This window comes from Pan paniscus, chromosome 7, assembly GCF_029289425.2.
Source record: "Pan paniscus chromosome 7, NHGRI_mPanPan1-v2.0_pri, whole genome shotgun sequence".
NCBI lineage: Eukaryota > Metazoa > Chordata > Mammalia > Primates > Hominidae > Pan > Pan paniscus.
In genome coordinates this window covers 160,501,171-160,519,954 of record NC_073256.2, presented here as the reverse complement: position 1 = coordinate 160,519,954, position 18,784 = coordinate 160,501,171, and the positions used below count along the sequence as shown (strand labels likewise).

The following is an 18,784-nucleotide window of genomic DNA, read 5'->3' as shown; positions in this document are numbered from 1 at the left end:
ATAATATTGAAAAAAGAGTAATGCTACAAACTAATGATTGATAATATTCATATATAATCATATCTATAATTTATTTCTAGTATAACTATTCTTAGTCTATGTATTTTCTTTATTATACTGGAACAGCTTGTGCCCTTGGTCTCTTGCCTCGGCACCCGGGTGGCTTGCCGCCCACACTCATGAAAAATTCAGAACATTACACAGCATAACTTCATTTACCTACCTCTATTCCATTGTACTTTCGTTGTTTTAATATTTGCTTGTGCCAGACACAGTGGCTCATGACTGTAATCCCAGTACTTTGAGAGGCTGAGGTGGGAGGATCACTTGAGCTCAGGAGTTCAAGACCAGCCAGGCAACATATCATGATTCCATTTCTACAAAAAAATTTTAAAAATTAGCTGAGTGTGGTCGTGTGTGCCTATAGTCCCATATATATTTACTTGCATATATGTTATAAACCTACAAGATATTATTCTTATTTTACACCATTGATATTTTATATTTATCCAAATAGTTATTATTCTGCTTCTCTTGCCTTCTTAGAGTTCCATACTCCCATTTGGGATCATTATAAGTTAGCTTGAAGAATGGTGCTGGATCAATGGAATATTTGTCTAAAAAAAAAACGTTCAGTAAATCACGACCCCAAACCTCACAGCCTACCCAAAACCATCCTAGCCCTGAATGTAGGACTTAAAACCATGAAACATTTAGAAGTCAACACATGGGAATATTTTAAGTAATCTTTGTCTACTCCACAAAAGCACTATCAGAGTAAATATACATGAATTTGACCTCATTAACATTGAGAATTTCTTCTCATAAGAAGACGTGGCCGCACACTGTGGCTCATGACTGTAATCCCTGCACTCTGGGAGGCTGAGGCATATGGGCGGCAAGCCACCCAGGCGCCGAGGCAAGAGACCGAGGACACGAGCTGTTCCAGTATAATAAAATATAAAACAAGAATAGTTATACCAGATATAGATCTTAGATATGATTATATATGAATATCATTCATCATTAGTTTGTAGCAATTACTTTTTATTCCAATATTATGATAATCCTCACTGTATAATCATAGCCTAGGAAAAACCAGGCCATACAGAGATAGGAGCTGAGGGGACATAGTGAAGTGAGACCGGAAGACAAGAGTGCGAGCCTTCTGTTATGCCCGGACAGGCCCACCAGAGGGCTCCTTGGTCTAGCGGTAATGCCAGCGTCTGGGAAGACGCCCGTTACCAGGTGGACCAGGGTCCAGCAGTAGCAAAAGATGTCAAGGAACAACACCCGCTACTTAGCAGACTGGAAAAGGGGGTCTCCCTTTCCCCAGGGGCGTTTAGAGAAGACTCTGCTCCTTCACCTCTTGTGGAGGGCCTGACATCAGTCAGTCTCGCCCGCAGTTATCCGGAGGCCTAACCGTCTCCCTGTGATGCTGTGCTTCAGTGGTCACGCTCCTAGTCTGCCTTCATGTTCCATCCTGTACACCTGGCTCTGCCTTCTAGATAGCAGTAGAAAATTAGTGAAAAATACTAATAGTCCCTGATATGCAGAAATAATGGCATAAGCTGTCTTTCTCTCTGTCTCCTCTTCCTCTCTGCCTCGGCTGCCAGGCAGGGAATGGCCCCCTGTCCAGTGGACAGGTGACCCACGTGACCTTACCTATCATTGGAGGTGACTCACATTCTTTACCCCGCCCCTTCTGCCTTGTATCCAATAAATAACAGCGCAGCCAGACATTCGGGGCCACTACCGGTCTCTGCGCATTGGTGGTAGTGGTCCCCTGGGCCCAGCTGGCTTTTCTCTTATCTCTTTGTCTTGTGTCTTTATTTCTACATTCTCTCGTCGCTGCACACAGGGAGAGACCCACTGACCCTGTGGGGCTGGTCCCTACATCGCTGGTCCCTACAGAGGTGGGCAGATCACTTGAGCCCAGAAGTTCAAGGCCAGCCTGGCCAATCATCTCTATTTTATTTTTTAAAAGATATTACGAATAGGGTGGATATGCCTCTCTAATCATTCACCTGCCACCTCGCTGCCTGTCCTTTCTGAGGTGGCCTTAACCCGGTCACTCTGTGTCCCAGCCCCTTGTGGGCGGCAAGCCACCCAGGTGCCGAGGCAAGAGACCGAGGACACGAGCCGTTCCAGTATAATAAAATATAAAACAAGAATAGTTATACCAGATATAGATCTTAGATATGATTATATATGAATATCATTCATCATTAGTTTGTAGCAATTACTCTTTATTCCAATATTATAATAATCCTCACTCTATAATCATAGCCTAGGAAAAACCAGGCCATACAGAGATAGGAGCTGAGGGGACATAGTGAAGTGAGACCGGAAGACAAGAGTGCGAGCCTTCTGTTATGCCCGGACAGGGCCACCAGAGGGCTCCTTGGTCTAGCGGTAACGCCAGCGTCTGGGAAGACGCCCGTTGCCAGGCAGACCGAGGTCTAGCGGTAGCGTGTCAAGGAAAAACACCCGCTACTTAGCAGACCGGGAAAGGAAGTCTCCCTTTCCCCAGGGGAGTTTAGAGAAGACTCTACTCCTCCACTGCATGTGGAGGGCCTGACATTAGTCAGACCGGCCCGCAGTTATCTGGAGGCCTAACCGTCTCCCTGTGATGCTATGCTTCAGTGGTCACGCTCCTAGTCCGCTTTCATGTTCCATCCTGTACACCTGGCTCTGCCTTCTAGATAGCAGTAGTCAATTAGTGAAAGTACTAAAAGTCTCTGATATGCAGAAATAATGGCATAAGCTATCTTTCTCTGTCTCCTCTCTCTCTCTGCCTTGGCTGCCAGGCAGGGAAGGGCCCCCTGTCCAGTGGACACACGACCCACGTGACCTTACCTATCATTGGAGATGGCTCACTCTCCTTATCCTGCCCCTTTTGCTTTGTATCCAATAAATATCAGTGCAGCCAGACATTCGGGGCCTCTACCAGTCTCTGCAACTTGGTGGTAGTGGTCCCCCGGGCCCAGCTGTCTTTTCTTTTATCTCTTTGTCTTGTGTCTTTATTTCTACAATCTCTCGTCGCCGCACACGGGGAGAGACCCACCGACCCTGTGGGGCTGGACCCTGCACCCCTTGTTTGTGCATCCTCAGAACCCTCATCACTCTCTGAAATGCTCTATTTGTTTGTAATTGAATACTGTTAAATTAATTGCACTGACGTTAATGAACTTGCCTCCACTTTCTTTCTTCTCAATTTGACTCAGTCTGTGGGCTGCCAAGATTTTAGAGAGATGCAGAGGGCGGGAGGGTCGGACAGAGGGGACGCTGAGACCACCTGCACCGTGGGCCGCATCCCTTTGGTTGTGCATGGGCTCGTTGAAATCTCTCATATGGCACCCGACACAGGCCCCCAGTCAGGCTGGCTGCAGGAGCCCGAAAGTCTCACCCAGTCTAGCTGTTGATGGTTTTTCAAGAACACATCCACAGGCAGAAGCCCTAGACAGAGCTGATCAGATCGACACAGTGATTAACCTGAATGTGCCCTTTGAGGTCATTAAACAACGCCTTACTGCTTGCTGGATTCATCCCGCCAGTGGCTGAGTCTTCAACATTGAATTCAACCCTCCCAAAACTGTGGGCGTTGATGACCTGACTGGGGACCCTCTCATTCAGCATGAGGATGATAAACCAGAGACGGTTATCAAGAGACTAAAGGCAGCCAGGCGCAGTGGCTCACGCCTGTAATCCCAGCACTTTGGGAGGCCGGGGCGGGCGGATCACAAGGTCAGGAGTTCGAAACCAGCCTGGCCAATATTGTGAAACCCTGTTTCTACTAAAAATACAAAATTTAGCCGGGCGTGGTGGCAGGTGCCTGTAGTCCCAGCTACTCAGGAGGCTGAGGCAGGAGAATTGCTTGAACCCTGGAGGTGGAGATTGCAGTGAGCCAAGATGACACCACTGCACTCCAGCCTGCGCGACAGAGCGAGACTCCGCCTCAAAAAAAAATAAAAATAATAATAATAGTAAAAAAGAGACTAAAGGCTTATGAAGCCAAACAAAGCCAGTCTCGGAATATTACCAGAAAAAAGGGGGTGTTGGAAACATTCTCCGGAACAGAAACCAACAAGATTTGGCCCTATATATACACTTTCCTACCAACTAAAGTTGCACAAACAAGCCAGAAAACTTCAGTTACTCCATGAGGAGAAATGTGTGTAACTATTAACAGGAAGATGGGCAAACCTCCTAGTCCCTGCATTTAGAAGCACTTTTCCTAAGACTTCCAGTATGTATGAATTCTTTGAAAACTATATTACTTTTATTTCTACTGATTTTATTCTGGATACTAAGGATCTGCCAGATGAGTCAGATACTAAGATTCATCCTTTGAAATCATCTAGTGTGTTTTATGCAGTTATCCTCAAAAATATCAGTGATGCCTGAACTTTTAAAACATCTGTTAGAGCAAAATTAAATGAGCATTTGGTAGTAATCTCACTTTTTGTTCAGTTAATAAGTGGTTGATAAAGTTTCCATATTTTTCTGGAAAAGTTAAAAAAAAGTTACATGTCATTTAGGGAAAATATGTAATCAGAAATTTTTGCATAGATTGATTCCAAAAAAAGGTATTTCTAGCCTTTTTGTGGAACATGGTGAGACATTATATAAATTCCAGAAAGAAAACAACTGGATTTACAGATTTATTGTAAGACACAAATTCACTTCTGCCTTTACAGTAAGAAATGTATGTGCTAACCATATATGCTGTATTAATTTTGTTGTTAAGCATACTTTCAGTTTGCTCAGAATTTTCAATTTGCTATAAAAATGTATCAATTAGCATATAGAAAAATATTACTTTAAGATGACTTGTTTCCTTTGAAAATACATATGTACTCGGGGTTATGATTTATGTCAGAAATTGACATCATAAGTCCTTGGACAAGCACCAAAGTTGAATGAATTTTCAACAAAATGGAATTAAAGTCTATGTGTTTTCTGATGTGACTCAGGTTGAGAAATGTGTTTTAGGATCTACTTGCCGGTTTCTCTTTTTGATCCAAATGTATGATCCACCCTGATAAATAACAAGTTATAGTGCCACCCCCGCCGCCAAAAACAGAAAAGAAAAAAGAGGAAACCCGCGGCACTGTGTAAATAAAGTAGGCTCACTGTGTCGTGAGTAAACAGATGAGGCACGCCTGCGAAACGCTCCCTTGGCATAAATAGCAATCAATCATAATTAGTAAACAGGTGTGCCAATAAAAAGAATTTACGTGACAGGTTAACAAGGACCAGGAAAGTGAGTGAGTTTCCTGAAGGAGTTCTTTGTTCCTGATCAGAGAACTCGATACCTGTTAGCATTCACTGCCGCCTTACTGTAAGGAGGAAGAACTCTATTGGCCTCATCTGAGCAGCCATTTAAAAATTGGAATCTACAGTGATTCCTGAGTGGGCAGCAAGGGTGGCTGCTGATGTGCTGTGTGGTCTGGGAGAAGTGGAGGAAAAGCCCGATGGCGTCTTCCACGGCGTATTTACTCTTCCTTTACTTGATGCCAAGTCAAACGAAACAAGCGCTCGTACAAGCTGTTATTAATTTGCCTTTAAAAATCTGCTCTGTTTTTTTCCAGGTACTTAAAATACCAGTGCCAGTAAGTGGTTCTTACGTATTTTGGGGGGAAATTTTTATTTTTCTTTTCTTCTGATATTTTAAAAATTCATTGATCTTTCAAGATAAGCCAAGGTTTTTTAAAAGAATGACAGTAAACACTTCATTCTTTACAAAACTTTCTATAGTGCCTTATTTGAATGTTAATCGTATGTGCTTTCTAAAAATGTTGTGAACTACCAAACTTATGGATTCTCACTAGGTTATCAGGCATACATTAGTCTTTATCAGAATAAAATGAAATGTCATTACTGTGGCTATTACTTTGTCCTTGGTCCTTCCCAGGGCCTGCTCCGCCCCACCTTCCTTCCTGCTGCCTGATGTCTCAACGGCTTCTGAATGACTGTGTTCTAATAAATGATCTTAAAACAGAAAAGCAACAACAACAACAACAACAGCAAAAACAAAGTTGGACTAAAAGTCAAGGCTAAAAGTGTGGTAATAATCAGCACTATTAAAGGGAGTAGGGCAGACAACAGCCATTGCTTCCAAGTTCCCATGGAAGTTCCTAAAGATTCAATTTTGTCTGCCTGGGTAACAATGTTTTTAATACGTTCTACGACCAAACTGGGCTGATTGACGTAGACACGGCATTCCCCTTTTAGATATAGATACGTTCCTCCTTGTCCAGCATGAGAAGATTTAAGGCCCCTCGGTTTTGCAGGACTACGGCAGCCAGGGAGTCCAGCTGCTGTTGAAGACTCATGAGGCCCTCTGCCGTTTGCTGGAGGGCCATTCAGTCTCCCAAGACAGTTTATGCTGGATTCCCAAGGCTCTGTCTCCCGTAGCTGTCCCTGCTAATCCCAATAGAGAGGATAATACTAAACCCAAGGGAAGAAGGGGTCCTGCTCAGAGGCGGCTTGCGCAATGTTGGTACGTGGGAAAAGGGGGAGACGTAGTAGCCCGTGTGGAGTTAGATGGGGGGAGCTGTAAGCGATGGAGCGCTGTCCCTTCCAGAGTGGAGGGAGTCGTAGATACACTGGAGATCCACAACCCCCCACAACTCCGTGTGGTGGTGAAATTTGTGCTACAAAAGTATTTTTCATTATAGTGGTAAAAGCAGTGGAGGTTCTATAAGAGGCAGTTTTCTATTTTCTGGCCTGTAAGTGAAAGGTTTTGTGCAGCTATGTTGGCAGTGGTCACTGGGCCCATCAGGGGATGGTAGAGTTGGATGGTAGTGTTAACAAGTTCTTTAAATAGGGTTCCCCTCTTAGGGTCCCACCACAAGTGTAGTTCTTTCTTTTTTTTTTTTTGAGACGGAGTGTAGCTCTGTCCCCCAGGCTGGAGTGCAGTGGCACCATCTCAGCTCACTGCAAACTCCGCCTCCTAGGTTTGCCATTCTCTTGCCTCAGCCTCCCAAGTAGCTGGGATTACAGGCACCCACCACCACGCCTGGCTAATTTTTTGTATTTTTAGTAGAGGAGGGGTTTCACTGTGTTAGCCAGGATGGTCTCGATCTCCCGACTTCGTGATCCACCCGCCTTGGCTTCCCAAAGTTCTGGGATTACAGGTGTGAGCCACCGCGCCCGGCCAGGTGTAGTTATCTTTAATAGGAAATGTTGATGGTCCCCAGAGGATATATTGAGATAGAGTGATTAAAGGCTTCCCATGAGAGGGAAGCCCAGCAGAAACCAGACGTCCTAGTTGTGCTGACAGGAAGTAGAAACCATGCCGGTCAGGGAACAGGATAGAGCGGGAGATTGATTGCATGGGCGAGTTGTCCATTTATCAGTATAATTCCTGCAGACGTATGGACTAGATAGGTGACCCAGTGACAAAGGTTCAGCTACACTGACTGTCTTGGAGCTTTCCTGCAAAAGTGGTAGAACTGGCATGATTGCTGTAAAGGCAGAAGGGGAAATACTCCAGATAAAAATATGCTAAGAAAGCATTTCTCCTTTTGGGACATTTGAATTACCGTTGATCGTTAAGAGGGGGAACTTAAAGAACCCATGAGCCCACCCAGTAAAATCCCTTTGTATTGACTGTTGCGGCTGCTGTCCCCATCCTGCGGGCCAGGGAGTTTGTTCCTGGAGGTGTGCTGGGAGGCCAGGTTCTTCCACAGGCACAGGTCTGGCATATTCCCAGCGTTTGGTAGTCATGGAAAGCCAGCCAGGTTGAGTTATGCTTAATAGACTAACAGTATGGTTCATCGCTTCCCTAGCACACAGACCAGCATCTCTAAAAGCACCTAGAGCACGGCAGGCGAGCACCAAGAAAAGGAAGATGTTACTTGTCTTCCAGATCAGCCCCATCTGGAGTTGTTTTCTTGAATAGAAACTTCAGAGCCTCTGTGAGCTCCCGGGTGTCATGAGCGGCTTCCTCTGGTTTCTGTAAAGGTTAATTGCAAAGTTTAATTCTGGTCATGTGGGCCCAGCTGGTGACTCCCTGCAGCTTTACAGCCATCGGGGGTGGTTTGTAGCGCTTGGTAAGGTCCCTTCCATTTAGGAAGAAGTTGATCTGCTGGGGAACCTTCCTTCTAGGTGTTTAATAGGACCCAGTCTCCAGGCAGCATTTTGCGGTTGTGTTTCACTTGCCCAGGCGAGGGCAGCCCTGTGTTGCCATATTCCTGGCCGGCCGGCCGTACCTGGCCTAGATTTTGAATATATTTTACAATACACTGAGTTTCAGGTTTGATTAACAGGTCTAAGGTGAGGGAGGGTCTCCCATAAGTCATTTCAAAAAGACTAAGTTTCCTTTTCCCTTCGGGGACCGTTTGTATTCTCATGAACGCGACAGATGACAGAGTATACCAAGACCCAGAAGTTTCCTGGCATAATTTTGCCAGGGTTTGCTTTAAAGTGTGACTGGTCCTTTCAACCTTGCCAGAGGATTGCGGCCTCCATGAGGAGTGGAGACGATACTTAATTCCCAAAGCTCGAGCTCCCTGCTGGGTTCTAGCTGCAAGGAGCGGGGGAGGCCAAAACATGCCTTAACCACTTCGGTAGCTTTCTCTGTTCTTGGGGGAGAGCTTCCACCCAACCGGTAAAGGTGTCTACAAAACCAAAAGGTATTTAAAGCCTGGAAAGGAGGGCGTGTGGGTGCGGTCAACCTGCCAGTCCTCAGCAGGAGGCGTTCCTGGGTTCCTCGCTGCTGGACTGGGGTTAGTGAGTGAGAGGCCTTTGTCTTTGTTTGCCCCCACGGTTATTTTGGGAGCAAAGTTCACAGGCCCGAGTGACTCTATTGTGGTTGCCAGGCCCTTGCCCATAAACAGATGGTCCACCCAGGTGGTCATGGTGTCCTGCCCCATATGGAGATAATTATGTAAATTTTTTTTTTTTTTTTTGAGACGCAGTCTCGCTGTGTCCCCCAGGCTGGAGTGCAGTGGCACGATCTCGGCTCACCGCAAGCTCTGCCTCCTGGGTTCACGCCATTCTCCTGCCTCAGCCTCCCAAGTAGCTGGGACTACAGGCGCCCGCCACCACGCCTGGCTAATTTTTTGTATTTTTAGTAGAGACGGGGTTTCACCGTGTTAGCCAGGATGGTCTCGATCTCCTGACCTCGTGATCTGCCCACCTCAGCTTCCCAAAGTGCTGGGATTACAGGCTTGAGCCACCATGCCCGGCTTTTTTCTTTTCTTTTTTTTTTTTTTTTGAGACAGAGTCTCACTCTGTCACCCAGGCTGGAGTGCAGTGGCACGATCTCGGCTCACTGCAACCTCTGCCTCCCGGGTTCAAGTGATTCTCCTGCCTCAGCCTCCCGAGTAGCTGGAATTACAGGTGGGTGCCACCATGCCCGGCTAATTTTTGTATTTTTAGTAGAGACGGGGTTTCTCCATGTAGGCCAGGGTGGTCTAGAACTCCTGACCTCAAGTGATCCATGTGCTTCGGCCTCCCAAAATGCTGGGATTACAGGTGTGAGCCACTGTGCCCAGCTGGGAATCATGTGAACTTTTAACCATTTTCTACTGGTCTGGCTGAGGAAGCAAGAGCTTTTGACCTATGAGCCACTTACCTTCAGGTGTTAGAGTCCCCTGACTTTCTTTAGCTTATGCTTGTTTTGATGTTTTAATTATTATTAGTTTTGAGTCAGAGTCTCGCTCTGTCACCCGGGCTGGAGTGCAGTGGTGCAATCTTGGGTCGCTGCAACCTCTGCCTCCCCAGTTCAAGTGACTCTCCTGCCTCAGCCTCCCGAGTAGCTGGGATTACAGGTGCGTGCCATCACGGCCGGCTAATTTTTCTATTTTTAGTAGAGACGGGGTTTCACCATGTTGGCTAGGCTGGTCTTGAACTCCTGACCTCAGATGATCCGCTCGCCTTGGCCTCCTAAAGTGCTGGGATTACAGCCACCACGCTCAGCTGCTAGTTCTTTTGTAGTTAAGATGGATTTACATCAACAGAATGGGCACAGGGGAACAAGGCCAGCTGGGCCACTGCTCCCGGAGTTCCCTCTTAGCTTTCCTGTCAGCCCTTGCATTTCCCAATGTCACTGAGGAGTTTCCTCTTTGATGTTCCAGGCAGTGAAGGGCTGCCACTCGCTCAGGCTCCTGCACAGCCTCTAAAAGCCGCAGTATTTCTTTTGCATATGTAATGGGGGATTTCCTTGCATTTAGAAGACCGGTTCTTTCCAAATAGTTGTGTGTGCACGAGGGACAAGGGAGGCGCCCTCGGAGTCGGCACACACGTGAAGCGCCTTTCCCTGACCCCGAGCCGGGCCCTGGTCAGGGGACTCACTCTGCTTTTTGCGCCGAGGTATTAGGCGGCAGTGTGGGCATCTGTTGTTTGGTGTAGACTAACCACAGCATGTCCTGCCCCTCTTTTTTTATTTTCCATGCAACTACTTCCATCCGTGAGCCATTCAGCACCAGGATTCTAGAGGGTGCACCCCTGAGGTCTATTCTACTGTGGAAGGCCTGGCCCATGTTTCAACCCTGGAACGAGTTAGGTTCTCCCAGGAACAGGCTGGCATGAGAGAAGCTGGATTAAGGGTACCACAGGTTTTTATAGTAACCTTGAGGGAGTCCAGAGGGCGCCTGATCATGGCAAGTCTTCCTCCCAAAAGCCAACATGGCCCTTTATTTCTAAAACTCCCTGCACCTGGTGGGGAGTGAGGACCTCGAAGGTGTGTCTGAAAGTCAGGTTTTGGGGCCGGGCAAGCTGGCTCACTCCTGTAATCCCAGCACTTTAGGAGGCTGAGACGGGTGGGTCACTTTAGGTCAGGAGTTTGTGACCACCTTGGCCAGCATGGTGAAACCCCGCGTCTACTAAAAATACAAAAATTAGCCAGACGTGATGGTGCATGCCTGTAATTCCAGCTACTCGGGAGGCTGAGGCAGGAGAATTGCTTTAACCTGGGAGGCAAAGGTTGCAGTGAGTCGAGATCACACCACTGCACTCCAGCTTGGTGACAGAGCAAGACTCCGTCTCAAAAAAAAAAAAAAAAAAAAGTCAGGTTTTGGGCTTCTACTAGAATGGCGATGCCTGCGACTGCCCTAAGGCAGCCAGGCCACCTGCAGGGTGCAGAGTCCAGCTGCTTTGGAAAGGAGCCAACCAGACGAGACGTTTCTCCCACAACTGGACGAGGTGTTTCTCCCACAACCAGACAGGGTGTTTCTCCCAGTTTCGGGAGGACTCCTAGGGCTACTCTCCATTTCTCTGCTACAGAAGATGAGTTTTTGTTTTTTTTGCTTCCATTGGATTAGATCATTTATAGATGTGAGTCTATAAATTAGATCATTTATGGGACATGTGTCATAATGGTCCCCTCTCCATTTGGGACCTCCCATAAGGGGAGCAGTTTCTCTGGCCCTGGATGGTGTGAAGTCCCAGTGCGAGCAGCTCCAGCTGGGCAAGTCCCTATTGTACCTGCAAAGGAGGAGGAGCATAAGGAGGGGGTGAAATGGGATTAGATTCCACAGGAGACTCTGATAGTGCGGGGGATGCTGGGGAGTCGGAAGGAGGTGTGGAGCCCTGAGAACCCCTATCTGGACTTGGAGTTGGGCCATGGGGCCTGGAGTCCCTTCCCTTTAATAAAAGAAGGTCTTCGCATGGGTCTGGGGGGCTTTCTGGCTTACTGGATTTTAGCCTGCAGGTGCTGCATAAAGCTGGGTTCCGTTGTAAGGCCATAAATGCCTACTCATGGGTACTTCTGACCATTGTCCCTGATTCCTCTGGAAAGATGGAGCTGCAGGATGGCGATGAAGCTCACAGTTCCACTCTCTGACCACTTTTCATTGTCAGCTAACTTGTACCCAGGCCAAACAGTGTAACAAAAGATGTCTTTTCCTTTTTAGCTCACCTAGCCGAAAGGTGTTCCAATTTTTACAGATACATCCCAGGGGTGTTCAGTGAGAGTAGAGAAGGTGGTTCCCGTGGTGCCGAGAGAATCCTGCAATGACAAAAACAGATACCAAAGTCCAGGAGGTCACAGGTGTCCCCGAGCCAAGCTGGACCATGACAGGGTCTGGGACATCCCCTTGAACCCCCATGAAACCAGGGCGCTAGGAGGTCACGGGCATTTGGCATGCACCGTCCCGGGTCTCACGGGTGCTGGAAGTCTCCAGGCCCGACTGAGGTGGCCCCCCCTGCTGGCTGGGGGGCCCAACGTCTCATCAGCGAGCCTTTCCCTGCCTCACTGGTTGGCCATTGGTGACGCCCGATTACAGTGCCTGGAATACCCGATGAAGTCCCCACAGCCTGGCAGCTACATGACTGAGCATCTTTTGTTCAGCAAAGAACGCCAGTTGAAGGACCATCTGAAGGAGGTGGAAAATGCATAAGGTCTGGAGGGACAGCGCACTCTTAATGTGTCCCTCAAAACAGATTTCGGCCAGGCACGGTGGCTCACACCTGTAATCCCAACACTTAGGGAGGCCAAGGTGGATGGATCACTTGAGGTCAGCAGTTCGAGACCAGCCTGGCCAACATGGTGAAACCCCCATCTCTACTAAAAGTACAAAAAATTAGCTGGGCGTGGTGGCAGACCCCTGTAGTCCCAGCAACCCAGGAGGCTGAGGCGGGAGAATCGCTTGAACCAGGAGGTGGAGGTTGCAGTGAGCTGAGATGGTGTCATGGCACTCCAGCCTGGGCAAAAGAGACTCCATCTCAAAAAAAAAAAAAAGAAAATTTTGTAAAACAGAAAACCCGATCAGACAATAAATCACAATGGCCACAAGGTGGCGGCCGAGTGCTACCAGAGGGACAGCAAACGAGCTGCATCTGAAACGAGGCCAGAAAGGCATGAAACTAAGCAGCGAAACAGCCCAAATACTGAATGTTGAGAGCAACCGATGTGGTTGGATAATGATGAGTGGTGCAGAGGCAGCAGCCAGAGGGGAGCAGCACATATATCCACCGAAACGGTCCAGGCAACTTAGAAACCTTCCCCGGAGCTTGACTGAAACAGCCCTGGGCAAACCAGCGGCAGCCAACCAGGCAGCCTGGCACTGCCACAGTACCCGCTGCGGGGAAGGGAAACTGGAGTGAATGACGCAGACGAACCTCCATCCGAGTCACAGCATCAGAAACGTTGGCGGCTGCTGTGAGGACTCCATTCTTGTCTTCTTAGTTTAAAAGAATTTAAACAAGAGACACACAGCCAAGGAGATGCAGCACAGCGCAATGTATTGCAAAGGAGAAAGAATATTTTGAAAGTTCGATGCAGAAGAGATAGGACGCCCTGAGAGAGAGGATTCAGGGCCGGCTGCTTGTAAGGGCGAGACAGCAGAGACTGGCACCAGGGAGGCTCCTCCATGGGAGTCTTCCATGATTACTCACAGCGGGTGGGCAGAGGTGTTGCTAGGAAGCATGTTCTGGGGGGGTCCTCTGGGTGCACACGCGCAGTAACTGCACCTGCTTGCTCACACGTCGCATGTGTCATTAGCATCTTAAATCTCAACCAGGGGTGTGTTTTCTATTATAATGAGCAAAGGGTCAGTCTGAGGACAGGGAAAATCAAATATGCCTGCTCTGTAGTTGGGGAGGGGGGATTTCTCTCCTGGAGCTAGCTTTGCTTGGATGAGCTGGACCACAGTGCAAATGCAAAGGCTTACTGTGTTGACTGTACAGTGGCCACGGTGGCTGCATCCCAAGGATATGGTCACTTCCTTGACTACCTATCCTGGCTCATGAGCAGAAGTCAAGCCCCTGGGCCGGGCGCCGTGCCTCTCATGCCTGTAATCCCAGCACTTTGGGAGGCCGAGGCAGGCAGATCACCTGAGCTCAGGAGTTCGAGACTGGCCAACATGGTAAAACCCCATCTGTACTAAAAATACAAAACAACAAAAAAAAAGCCGGGCGTGGTGGCAGGCACCTGTAATCCCAGCTACTCCGGAGGCTGAGGCAGGAGAATCACTTGAACCCAGGAGGCAGAGGTTGCAGTGAGCTGAGATGGCACCATTGCACTCCAGCCTGGGTAACAGAGCAAGACTCCATCTTAAAAAAAAAAAAAATATCAAGCCCCTACCATAATGCTAACCTTGTGGTCTTTCGTTAGTTTTACAAAGGCGGCTTTGGTCTCAAGGAGTGGAGTAGTTTTGGGAAGAGACTATTATCATCCTTACTTTATTTTTTATTTGTATTCATTTATTTTTGTTTTGAGATGGAGTTTCGCTCTTGTCACCCAGGCTGGAGTACAATGGCACAATAACGGCTCACTGCAACCTCCGCATCTCGGGTTAAAGTGATTCTCCTGCCTCAGCCTCCTGAGTAGCTGGGATTACAGGTGCCCGCCACCACGCCAGCTAATTTTTATTTTTTTTCAGTAGAGACAGGGTTTCGTCATGTTGGCCAGGCTGATCTCGAACTCCTGACCTCAGGTGATTCACCTGCCTTGGTCTCCCAAAGGTATTAGAGGTGTGAGCCACCATGCCTGGACCATCCTTACTCTAAACTATGAACTAAATTCCTCCCATAGTTAGCTTGGCCTATGCCACCTGAGCAAAGGCAGGTTAGCTTGTGAGATTAGAAAGCAAGATGGAGTCAGTTATGTTAGATTCCTCTCATTTTTTTTTTTTTTTTTTGAGCTGGAGTCTCACTCTGTCACCCAAGCTGGAGTGTAGTGGCGCAATCTCATCTCACTGCAAGCTCCGCCTCCCGGGTTCACACCATTCTCCTGCCTTAGCCTCCCAAGTAGCTGGGACTACAGGCGCCTGCCACCACGCCCTGCTAATTTTTTGTAGTTTTAGTAAAGATGGGGTTTCACTATGTTAGGCAGGATGGTCTCCATCTCCTGACCTTGTGATCCGCCCACTTCAGCCTCCCAAAGTGCTGGGATTACAGGCGTGAGCCACCGTGCCTGGCCTCCTCTCATTGTTATAATCTTGCAAAAGTGGTTTCACTCCTGGCCTCAAGCTATCTTCCTGCCTTGGCCTCCCAAAGTGATGAGATTACAGATGTGAGCCACCAGGCCCACCTACTGCCAATTCTAGTATAAAGAGTAAAATGGGCTGGGCGTGGTGGCTCACACATGTAATCCTAGCACTTTGGGAGACCAAGGTGAGAGGATCACTTGAGGTCAGGAGTTCGAGACCAGCCTGGCCAACATGGTGAAACCCCATCTCTACTAATATACAAAAATTAGCTGAGTGTGGTGGTGGGCACCTGTAGTCACAGCTACTCGGGAGGCTGAGGCAGGAGAATTGCTTGAACCCGGGAAGCAGAGGTTGCAGTGAGCCAAGACTGTGCCACTGTACTCCAGCTTGGGTAACAGAGTGAGACTCCAGCTCAAAAGAAAAAAAAAAAATGAGTAGATTGGCCTGGAGTCACCTATTGCTCCAGTAGCAAGTTCCTGTGAAATGGAAATTCAGGAACCCACCCTTGTTCTGGGCCAATCAGGAAGAGCCTGAGGGGAGGAGCCGCTGAGGGCAGGGCCTCTCCCTGCCCCACCTTCCTCTCTCTGGCAAGCCTGCAGGGCAAGTGGCTGAGAATCAGCCAGAGGGAGGAAAGTGAGGAGGGGTGGACCAGGCCTGGGAGGGTCCTGGGTGGGGGCGCTAAGGAGAGGAGGTGCAGTACAGCCATGGGGCTCTGGGTGAGAATTGCAGGGAAGGATGGGAGGGAGGAATGGGGACTGGGGTGGGGGCATGAGGCAGACAGTTCTCCTTTGGGTGACTGTGCTGAGGACAGGGTGGGAGATGGAGAGCCGGATGTTCTGGCTTTGCTGCTGTGCAGGACTCATTCGAGCCCCAGGAGGGTGAGGAGGCCGAGGGCTGCTCCGATTCGCTGAAGTTTGTCTGTGCACTAGCACCCTGGAATGAGCAGTCTCCAGGCCATGAAGACCTTGTCCCTGGTCCTGCTGGTGGCCCTGCTGAGCACGGAGAGAGGTGAGAAGCAGAGGGGCCTTTAGAGGACTTCGCTCCAGTGCGCTCCTGCTGCCCCGTGTGTGCTGGAACTAGTTGCGGGTGGGTGTGCTCGGAAGGCGTGCCTGCTGGGGGTGGCGGGCTTCGGTGTTCCGGTGGCAGAGGTGACTGGTGTGTTTGGTGCCTGCTCTGTGCTTGTTACCGCGCGTGCTGGCTGTGCTCACTTCCAAGGACTCACTGAGTCCTGGGCACGTGTATGCCTTTGGCATCGGGCAGTGGCTGCTGGTGCCTCTGGACAAGGAGGTCGTGTTGGAGGGTTGCAGGCCGCCAGTTGCAGGCTGCCAGTTGCAGGCAGGTGTGTGGGGCTATTGCAAAGGCCATGGGTCCAGGTGGCAGGTTGGGACAAGGGTGGTGGTGAGAGTGGGTGCCCTTGTGGGCATGGGACTCTCACCAGGGCATTGGTGTATGTCCTGGCGTGTGCTGTGGTCACCCACCTTGCCCTCTCTCCCAGCTCAGGGTCTGCGCTGCTACGGATGCTTGGCGGTCTTGGAAGGGGCCTCCTGCAGCGTGGTCTCGTGCCCCTTCCTGGATGGGGTCTGTGTCTCCCAGAAAGTGAGCGTCTTTGGCAGTGAGTCCCTGGGGTGCCAGGGCAGAGGGCAGGTTCTGGGGAGGGAGGGGCACTTCTTAGATAGCTGCATGATGGACCAAGGTCCCCCTACAAGCCCTCAGCACTTTGGGGGCCGGTCTGTGGCTCCTGAGGTGGGGGGTGGGGTGGGGTGGGCATGGGGGGCAGGGCCTGTGCAGGGAAGGGTGGAAGAGTGGCAGGGCTGAGGAGCCTGGGCCACCAAACTGAGCCTAAGGGTTGTGGGTCTGCAGGGACAGGGGATGTTCCGGTTTCTAGAGCAGGGGGCGCCCACAGGGCCCTCATTACTGTGGAAACCATCCCAGCCCCTCCCAGTGCCCAGCAGCAGGGCCCACACCAACTTCCCAGTAGCCTCCCATCGCCAGCTGCTGTAGCTACTCTGGGGACCCCAGTGACCTCTGCCCCTTGTCCCCACTTCATGCTGCGGGTCTCACCAGCTCCATGCAAGAGAGGGGCAGGCTGTGAGCATTCAGTGAGTTACCTGCCTGGAAGAACCTGGAGACAGTTAGCTTCAAGCTAAAGGAATGACTCTGGAATGGTGGGATATCAGCCAGGCCATGGGAGGACTGGGGAGGGGCTGCAGCCTGCCCAGGCCCTCAACACCCTCAGCACCCTCAGCTCTCGGAGCTGCATCTGTCCCCAGGCCACACCCTTCAGTGAGGTGAGGCAGGAAAAGGCCTGCCCTGGCTGGGCGCGGTGGCTCACGACTGTAGTCCCAGCACTTTGGGAGGCCAAGGCGGGGGGATCACCTGAGGTCGGGAGTTGGAGACCAACCTGACCAACATGGAGAAACCCTGTCTCTACTAAAAATACAAAATTAGCCGGGCGTGGTGGGGCATGCCTGTAATCCCAGCTACTGGGGAGGCTGAGGCAGGAGAATCGCTTGAACCCGGGAGGTGGAGGTTGTGGTGAGCAGAGATCGCCCCATTGCACTCCAGCCTGGGCCACAAGAGCAAAACTCCATCTCAAAAAGATATTTAAAAAAAAAAATAAATAAATAAAAGCCAGCCTGGAGCCCGCAGCTGTTTCCCAAAAGCAGCACCCAGCTCCCCTCCACAGCCTACCTAGCTCCCGCTTCGGGGGGCCCAAGGCCGGGGCAGGGTGAAGGCTGCCTGGGGAAAGAATTCAAACTCTGCTGCCCTTTCTGCTGCAACCCTGGTTCCCTGGGTGGCCTCAGCGTCCCCTAAGTGAAAGGGCTCCGATGGCCTTGGTCCTGATGGCTTTGATGTTCAGGCTCCCAGCCAGCAGATGTTGGGGTGCGGAGCCTCCCTGCAGAAAGCCCCTGAGGCCTCGGGGCAGGGCCCTGCTCATCCCCCACCCCACTCTCTCGCAGGTAAAGTGAGAGGGGAGAACAAGCTCTCCCTCCTCTCCTGCCAGAAGACGTCGGATTCCCCCTGCTGAAACTTACAAGTGCCGTCGTGGACTCCCAGATCTCCTGCTGCAAGGGAGACCTCTGCAATGCGGTGGTCCTGGCAGCCGGCAGCCCCTGGGCCCTGTGCGTACAGCTCCTGCTCAGCCTGGGGTCAGTCTTCCTCTGGGCCCTGCTGTGAGGGCCTTTCCCGCCCTCTCCCCCGAAGGCCTACCCTCTGTCCCTGTGCGTCAACAGCTGCTTGGTTTTGAACAGCTGCTTCACTGAACTGCAGGAATTCTGGTGTGGCTTTTCAGCCATGAGATCAGGGGAAGGATGTGGCCAGGGCAGAGGTAGGGGCTTCCCTGTCAGGGAACATATCCCTGCTTAAACTCCTTGTCCTCTGGGCCCAGGCCTTCCAGCCCATGCCCCCCAACGACACCACTTTTTTCAGAGCTGGGCCTCAGAGACCGGGCCCCACCACTGGCTGCTTGGGACCCAGGGTCATAGAGAAACCGTGGCCCAGGGCAGGAGTCCCCAGCTCCATCCAGCTTGCCACTAACTTGCCGAGGAGTCAGGGCCAATGCCTCAGCTCTCTGGGCTACCTGAGTCCAAGCAAGGAGGGAACGTGGTCCCAGGGGGCCCTGCTGGCCTCCCACACAGGGTGAGGGCATCCCTCTTGAGGTCAATAAACAGCCCTTTGCTGACCCACTCAGCGTCAGCACTCGGCTTCTTCCTCACCATTCCTGAGGCCACCCCCCTGCCACTCTGACCTCAGGCCTCTGCAATATCCTGCTGGCACCATGGCCTTGGGGAGGTGCTCCTGGGGCATGGGTGCCCCCCCAGGGACCAGAACCCACACAGTGCCAGGCTCGTGGCTCTTCTGGCAGAACTCTTGCCATGTGGCTCCAGGGGACATCTGAATAG

General features: G+C 50.4%; 1 protein-coding gene and 1 long non-coding RNA gene across 11 annotated transcripts in view; one reads left to right on the top strand and one right to left on the bottom strand.

Moving 5' to 3' along the window:
• Positions 1-18,784, bottom strand: part of LOC100980434 (chromosome 8 C8orf31 homolog) — a 34,421-nt gene that overhangs the window by 12,377 nt on the left and 3,260 nt on the right. For 2 of the 10 annotated variants that reach the window (XR_010112844.1, XR_010112843.1), the window contains exons 2-7: positions 17,918-18,002; positions 16,361-16,529; positions 13,348-13,483; positions 11,870-11,959; positions 7,866-11,436; positions 224-377 (exon numbers count right to left, since the gene is read on the bottom strand). This is a non-coding gene — a long non-coding RNA (chromosome 8 C8orf31 homolog). Of the gene's footprint in view, positions 1-223; positions 378-4,651; positions 11,437-11,869; positions 11,960-13,071; positions 13,484-15,171; positions 15,875-16,360; positions 16,530-17,917; positions 18,003-18,784 lie in introns of those variants that run through there. The other 8 variants (XR_010112840.1, XR_010112842.1, XR_010112841.1 and 5 more) reach the window with 8 other exon arrangements.
• On the top strand, positions 15,487-18,072 carry LOC129398654 (lymphocyte antigen 6S). Its single transcript, XM_057303104.2, is given in 5 exon segments — positions 15,487-15,598; positions 15,739-15,890; positions 16,378-16,494; positions 17,843-17,884; positions 17,887-18,072. Coding segments are annotated over 4 exon segments (402 nt in total). The 5' UTR covers positions 15,487-15,598; positions 15,739-15,820; the 3' UTR covers positions 18,060-18,072.